Raw genomic sequence first — 8,032 nt, 5'->3', positions numbered from 1 at the left:
GCAGCCAAACGACGTGCTGTTAGCGAGGACGGGGAGGAACCTCTGAGCCTTCACACGTGACAGGAAGTGTTCGAAGCTCTTGTGCAAACGCAGTTTTTCTGTCCGAGTCCAAGATACGAAAGAGAATAAGTCTGAACACGAAAACTCGTCCGACTTGTGGCAACATCTCCGCAGACTCCGAGGCGCTCATGAACAAAATGAACATTCACCGATGAACTAAAATCGACTGCAGGTCTGGAATGACCGCCGAGATCAATAATCAATAACACAAACGTCTCCATCGGTGCTTTGAGACGCGATGAGACTTTGAAATCCAAACAGTTCAGTCACATTTAGAGAGAAAGAACTTGGCAGAGAAAAACCTCCAGGTGAGCTCGGGTCCCTCGTCCCTCCTCCATGATTGGTCACTTCAAGACGATGCTCAGTCCAATAACAGGCCATGCATAACTGGAGAAAGGCGGGGCCTAAAAAAGCGGCCAATAAGAACGAAGCAAAAACCCTTAAATGGCTCTGAACACCGACAGAGAGTTTGTAAAACAGCAGAGGAAAACTGGAAATAAATATCAGCTCCGACAAAATCCTGCGAGACGGATTCGGCTCGTTGAGTGTGCGTCTCAGCGGTCCGGACGCCCTCGTTAGTGCTAACGAGGCTCGTCTTCAGTTCATTTAAAAAGGAATTAAACGAGTAGAGCTGCAAAAAAAACTAAACAAAATCACCGTTCCTCCAACAAAAACTGGAATCTGATCCCAGCTGTGCTCCGAGTCGAAGTGGAGAAACAGTCGTCACAGTTCACAGACCGACTTCAGTTAGAAACCGCGTTCCAAGCGGCGCCGTTAGCCGCAGCGCTCAGTAGAAAAACAAAACACGTCGTCTGTCCTCGTTCACAAAAACCGAACACGAGAGGAGGAAGGACGAAGCCCAGACAACACCAGTAAAAGGTCCCCGTAAACCACCAGGGCTCCCGGTCTGACCAGCGGGACCAGCAGGAGTCCAGTTCTCCTCCAGGGGGAGCAGGCGAGCGGGGCCAGGGGCCAAAGCCGAGCCCAGCGAGGAGCTGCGTGGGGCGGGCACAGAGCTCAGGGCTTCTGGGGTCCGGGGGAGAGGACCACGGGGGTGGAGAGTCCGTCAACGCTGAGGGCCGGGATGTGGATCTGGTTACTGCCGTTGGACGGGAACTGAAAGACAGCACAGGGAAGGAGGAGAGAGGTGAGCGGTTGGCGTCTTCCTTCAGCGGTTTCTATATTCCTGTGTGTTTTTCACATAATGCTGTTGGATACGATCAGATGAACGAACGAAGCAAAGACAGAAACGACACAAGCAAAAGTTTAATAAAGACACATAAAGACGACTTGGGTCAGAGTTTACCTCGTCGTGTGACTTCTGACAGCAATCATCCTCTTCTCTACTTGTTGTCATTATAACTGCCATTAGTGGGATTTCTTGTGCACACAGTTCAGTCAGAGCTTCAGACTGAAACGTAGCTCCAACACGAAAACGTTTAGAAGACGTGCGCTGCATCTTCTAGTGTATATTCTTATGAATTCAAAAATAAACAGAATCCTACTAAAGGGGAACTGAATCCACTTTTACAGCGTCCTGCTCTACAGACTCCGTTCAAAATACTCTAAACCAGGGGTGTCCAGTCCTGGTCCTGGAGGGCCACAGTCCTGCATGTTTTAGATGTTTCCCTCTTCCAACAACACCTGATTCACATGATCAGGATGGTTATCAGGCTTCTGCAGAGCTTGATGATGAGCTGATCGTTTGAATCAGGTGTGTTGGAAGAGGGAAACATCTAAAACATGCAGGATTGTGGCCCTCCAGGACCAGGATTGGACACCCCTGCTCTAAACCTTTAGCTTTATCCACGATAATAATCACTGTAAACCCGTTTGTGTGTTCTTGGATTCCTAAAAACCTTTGCCATTGGTTTGTTCGCACACAGACCGCTTTCCGTCAGCCAGTCTTCAGGAGTCCTCGCATGCAGCGTCTCAGCTCCACCAGCAGGAGGCGACAAACAACAAGACTTCAGAGAAAACTCTGGTCAGCATTTTTCACAATATTTTAGACAAAAAAAAAATCACTAATTAACACAGAAATAAGCCACAGATTAAACCATGATGAAAATGAACTTCTTTATATTCACTGTAATAACTAAAACTGCTGCATTATAGATTAAACTGCAAAAAACGAACTGTTCCCATCATCACTTAGGTTTTTATTTTCATAATGTTAATTTCTAATGTTTCATTTGCTGCTTTTCCATGCAGTTATTCTGAATACATTAAACAGCATATTACGGTTTATTAATACCATTAAACAGCATATTACGGTGTATTAATACCATTACACAGCGTATTGTAAACGTAACGCCAGCAGCAGACGCCACGGAGCCCAGAAACAGGAAGCGTGCTGTTGTGGCTGCTTTGAGTGAACTGAACCTTTAATAACTTCTCCACATAACAGATGGAGGAAACTGTGAGCCAGAAACCTGCAGACACAGCAGCTCTGGGAGCTTTTGTGTGTCCTTGTGAGGACTTGTGTGACCTGTGGAGCCACTGAGAACACGTTGTTCTCCACCGTGGAACCTTAGAACGGCTGCTTCCAGGCTCTGGTTCATGTCAGAAGATCAGAAGGAGGTCCAACTCCTGAGAACGTATCGCGTCGGGAAGAGCCCTCACAAGGATAGAAGCGTGCGTGTATGTGTGTGTGTGTCCTGGATCAGGTTCAGCTACATGCAGCGCACAGTGTGTGTGTGTGTGTATGTGTGTGTGTGTGTGTGTGTGTGTGTGCTTGTGTACATTTTAAACTTGTCTTAGCCGAACACAGAAACGGTTCATCATCAGTTCAAAACAACCAGAAGAATCGAGTATTTCAGAACCTGGTTCTAGAAGGAACCAATTCATGTGGTTCTTAGCAGAACAGTCAAAGGTCTGGAGGAGTAATTACAACTCACAAGGTGCAAAAGTACTGGTAAATAATAGAAAAGTACTGCAAGGTGACACAAAACCACTGCGAGGGTATGCAAAACTACTGCAATGGAAGGCAAAGTCAATCCAAGGTCAGTCGAAAGTACTGCGAAAGAATGCCACCGTACAGCGAGGTAACATGAAAGTACTGCAAGGTAACAAAAAAATACTGCAAGGTAGTGTAGAACTACAGCAAGAGAACACAGACTATGACAAAGGAATGCAAAGGTACTGCAAGATAACACAAAAGTACTGCGAGGCAACAGAAAAATACTGCAAAGTAACATAAAAGTACTGAAAAGTATAACAAAAGTACTGCGAGGCAACATAGAAATACTGCGGGGTAATGCAGAACTACAGCAAGAGAACGCAGACTATTGTAAAGGACGGTAAAGGTACTGCAAGAGAACACAAAAGTACTGCAAAACAACGTAAACTACTGCAAAGCAACACTCAAGTACTGCTACGTAACTCTGACACATGAGCGTCACAAAGTCGGACTTTTCAGAACACAAGCTCTGTAGCTGCCAGTCGGGCTGAGATCTGTGAGCTGAAGCAGACTTATTCACTGAAGTGTCTGCGGTGGGCTCGGTGTATTACCTGGAAGGAGAGTTTGGCCGGCGACCGAGGAGCGATGGGACTGAGCGTGCTCCAGAAGTGGATGGTGGAGGGAAGAGGACTGGGAGTCAACAGGACCGGAGTCTGGACCGAGACACGAGAAGAAACCAGTCACGAGGTTGAGTATGACACCACACATGTACGTTGAACGCTACTGGTCAGTTTGTGGAAACACTTGGTCAGCGGATAGTTTCCAGCGCTCTGACTGTCAGCGTGGTGCAGCTGCCTGGGCAAGGACCCACAGCACCACTCATCCTGTGCTGACGGCGGTCCTGAGTCCCTCCCCAGGCAGCTGCACCACCACTGACACGTTCATTTGAAGCAGACTGACTGTACAACCCTGTGGAGCTTCAGAGAACAGGACTGGTGTGAGCGTTTACCAGAGCGTGGGAGGTGATGACGGTCGGCGTGAGCGTGTTGGTCGCCGATCCAGGAGCCAGCAAACTGTTCACGGCCGCGTTCACCTGCAGAAGAAACAGCAAACACATGACGTCACAGCCCGGTCTTTCCATGAAGGACGACTAATATGACGGCGAGAGGTATCGGGGCTGCAGACCTTATCCAGCGAGAGGCCGGGCGGCAGCGACGGCGAGGACGGCAGCTCCAGGCCTCGCGGCTTCTTTGGTTTGGGAGGAACGGCGTCTGAAGTGGAGGTCACCGGAGGCGTCGCCGCCGAGGAGGACGTGACCGGAGAGACGACGGGATCTGACAGGAGCAGAGATGAGCAGACTGAGACACCTGGAGAACCCAGCCAGGTAAACAGCTGAAACCTGTTTACATCCACTGTATAGAGAGACACATACGCTGGTTTCTCTCTGACTGACATTAACTCAGACTAAACTCGTTTCAGGTCAGTTCTTCCTCTCTGAGCAGCCTTCCAGCCCATGTCGGTACAGGACTGGTTCCACTGGATAGTGACTCTCTGACCAGCTTCAGCAGCACCAAAACACTTCATCTTTGGATGGATGGATGGATGGATGGATGGATGGATGGATGGATGGATGGATGGATGGATGTGTCCAGAGGGTTTTGTAGTATTTTGACAGTGGAAGTTGCAGGATTACAAACACTATAAGAATTATTTATACTGAAACAAATATCTATTTTTATTTTAAAGAGATAAAAATGTCCTCTTTCTATGTCAGTGCCGTTTTGTTTTTTTTGACACTTTGACAAGAAGCTTTCGGTGGTTTTCTTTCTGGCAACACTTCATTCGTTCTATTTTAATCTGGCCATAATTTCAGGCTCCAGAATCAGTGGGGAGTTGAAACTGTTAAACCCGTGAGCTCGTTATCGGGGCTCAACATATCGGCTGTATCATCAGGACAGACTCTGATATCTTTTCATGTGATATTAACTGCAGGTTTTTATATTTGCCTTCATATCAAGGAAAACATCACATCAATTTGTTCTGTTTTTAATAAAAATAAAAAAAGGAGGCAGCAGGGATATGTTTTCATAACTGTGTTGAGTTTGTCTAGAGTCTAACACATCTACTCACTAAATCATTTCTGGAAAAGTCAGGCACGCTGGAAACTTTGAGGAAACTGGAAGAACATTTTGTAGAAGGCGAGGACAGCCGTGGAGGTTGTAACTATAATTAATCTGATGCAAACTAAACGGTATTTTTTCCGTCACACAGAAAAGCATTTGGCATTGTTGTAAAGGTGAAGTTGTTATTTGATATTCAACAACTAAGACGAGATAAACCGAGAAGAAGGGAGGTGGATAAGGGAACGTTTGCCAAACTGAGATCAGGTACAGAGAGTACAAACTGCCAGAAGGTGCCTTCGAGACTAAAATGCTTTTTGTGGGTTTTGTTCCTACATTAACGTGGACGACAACATGGCCAGACGTCACAGTGTGAACCTGTTACCCGTTAGCGTGTCCTTGACCTCCCCCTGGGCTCCTCCCTCCTCGGCCTGCTGCTGCTGGACGTCCTCCCTGGGCTCCATGCAGGGAGCAGGCAGGCTCTCCACGATGGTGAGGGGAGGTTCTGGCTCTCCGGGTCCACAGATCAGTTGAGGAACCTGCAGGGAGGAGCAGAGCAGCTCTGTGAATGTGCTGAGACGTGGAGGCACAACTAGAGTGGTGTCCTCCTCTCACCTCCTCCACCTGCTTCCCCTCCTGCGACACCATCTTCAGCAGCTCCTCCTCCGACAGCAGGCTCTCCTCCTTGATGACGATGGGGGGAGGGGGAGGCCGGGCGGTGGGAGGAGTGGTGGTGGGAGGAGCCACGGGAGGAGGAGGAGCCGCCGCCATGTTCGGCTGCGGCTGCTGCTGCTGCTGCTGCTGCTGCTGAGGAGGAGGGTTGATGATGACGAACACCGGGTGTGGGTGAGTCGGGTGAGGAGCGGCGTGGGGGTGAGGAGGGAAGCTGGCGGGGCTGCAGTCGTCCTGCTGAGGCCCCTGGGGGCCCATGGAGACGTGGGGAGGAGGGACGGGGCTCACCGTCCCTCCGACCGGGCCGAGGGGTATCAGGGGCGTGAGGGAGGATGGGTCCCCCACGTTGGTGAGATAAATCTGGGGAGGGTCGGTGAGAGGAGCAGCTGGAGGATTCTGGGAAAAAAAACACAGACGACAGAATTCTCATGAAGAACCAAACAGATGTGACCCGCTGAACCGCCGACCTCACAGAGTAGTGATGTCAATAACTAGTAACAATTTAACCAATTAAAAATACACTAAATGATGAGCCAGAAGAAGAAGAAGAAGGTCCTCAATGTCAGTAAATGTATCATAGACCAGCTGCAGTACCTGGTTGTTCCACCAGGTGGAGCCTCTCACTGTTTAATCCTGTAGAGACCAGAGGAGGTATCTGCCTGATGTTTCTTTTAAGATAATCATTATATAGCTACTAAGGTGAAGTAAGTATAAACTGATTTAAAATATAGGTCAAAAGAGCAGATGTAACCTGGAATTTGAGATGCAGGAGCTGATCAACATCAAGTGTCCATGGTTACAAACGGCTATATGAGCATAAAGCTGCTGATTTAATGCATTTTAACGACCAACTGATTATTGATGACCAGGTGTAGAAGCTTAAAACGGTGAAGCACACTGTTTAAACTGCACTTCTCTCACACAGACATTGTTAGACTGTCAGAATAATGAATATTTGCAGCTACGGTTTGTCCAGCAGCCTGACGCCTCGTCCTTCCTCTGACCTCCGCCTAATTAACTGAAACGTGTCATGCCAAGGCACCCGGCAGGGGGCGGGGCAGGATGCTGACCTGTGATTGGCTGGCGGCGTTGGCAGGTATCTGCGGGCTGAGAGCCGGAGTCGGACAGGGAGACGTCTGGGTGACGATCACCTGGAGGGCCGAGTCGACGGCTCCGCCCACCGACGGAGAGGACTTGGACTCTGAGAGCACGCACACCTGAGCGGGAGGAGGAGACAGGTATGAGGATTAAAGGAGCAGATGATCCTCGGTGGAGATTAACTCATCAGATCCTGATCGGACGACGTCTGCACTCAAGAGTGACGGTGAGGAAGGTTTTCGTTTGCTAATCCGGTGTTCATGCCTCCAGCAGAGCCACAGCAGACGTGTTGATCACCTGAGCCACACTTAGGCTTATTTCTAAATCAAAAAGTGTGTTAGTGTTTTAATTTTCATTGTTTCCACAGGCTTCACAAACTCTTGTCAACAGCCAACAGCCACCGTTAGAGAACAGAACACTGTTCAACAGCAAAGAGTCTGAATAGGTCTATAAATGACAGATCCAGCTTTTGATTTAACTTTTCTACCAACATGTTTCCCTTTGCGATGGAGCTGCACGATTCGGATCGTGACCATCACGAGTGTTTATTGATCTTATGGACAGAACAGTTCGATTGCACAATAAAATGTAAGCCTCTGAAGCCCTAACCCCACTGGCAGGCTTGAAACGATTCCATCTTTAAAAAAACAACAACTCAGAAACGACGCCGTTTATCAGCCAGGACAAAGGTGGGATGTTCCTGCTGTCCTCCAGTCAATCATCTGCAACGTGCAATTAAATCAGGAAAACAAAGCAAATCTTAGCTTGAAATCGTAATATTTCATCAAAATTCTGTTCTTCTACATGTCTCATTTATAAATTCTCCAAAATAGTAAACCATCTGGTTAACGAGCTTCAGTGAAAAAATAAAGATTTTCCCTCCTCAGCACAAATGATTCTCCACGACTCAGTCACATGACGTCAGTTTACATGTTGAACTGCAGCCAGAGTTTCCTCAGAGAGGCTGAGAGGAACATTCAACCTCCTGGATCAATGAGTAGATGCAGCACGGATCAGAACCAGAGACCAGAGGAGCCAGTTGGTGGAGATACATCCAGCTGATGGTGGAACATCTTCCTACATCTGATGGTGGAACATCTTTCTACATCTGATGGTGGAACATCTTCCTACATCTGATGGTGGAACATCTTCCTACATCTGATGGTGGAACATCTTTCTACAT

At 48.1% G+C, this 8,032-nt stretch overlaps 1 protein-coding gene across 2 annotated transcripts in view; it reads right to left on the bottom strand.

The window, feature by feature from the left end:
- Positions 1-606: 606 nt before the first annotated feature.
- Positions 607-8,032, bottom strand: part of elk1 (ETS transcription factor ELK1) — a 16,556-nt gene continuing 9,130 nt past the window's right edge. For both annotated transcript variants that reach the window (XM_008293063.1, XM_008293064.1), the window contains exons 5-11: positions 6,822-6,968; positions 5,695-6,147; positions 5,465-5,618; positions 4,145-4,293; positions 3,969-4,052; positions 3,571-3,672; positions 607-1,176 (exon numbers count right to left, since the gene is read on the bottom strand). In XM_008293063.1, coding sequence (XP_008291285.1) covers positions 1,078-1,176; positions 3,571-3,672; positions 3,969-4,052; positions 4,145-4,293; positions 5,465-5,618; positions 5,695-6,147; positions 6,822-6,968 — 1,188 coding nt within the window. In that variant the 3' untranslated portion in view covers positions 607-1,077. The remainder of the gene's footprint in view (positions 1,177-3,570; positions 3,673-3,968; positions 4,053-4,144; positions 4,294-5,464; positions 5,619-5,694; positions 6,148-6,821; positions 6,969-8,032) is intronic.

Source organism: Stegastes partitus, unplaced genomic scaffold (assembly GCF_000690725.1).
Source record: "Stegastes partitus isolate 25-593 unplaced genomic scaffold, Stegastes_partitus-1.0.2 Scaffold855, whole genome shotgun sequence".
Classification (NCBI taxonomy): domain Eukaryota; kingdom Metazoa; phylum Chordata; class Actinopteri; family Pomacentridae; genus Stegastes; species Stegastes partitus.
The sequence above is the reverse complement of the archived record's forward strand: the minus strand, read 5'-3'. Positions and strand labels throughout refer to the sequence as shown.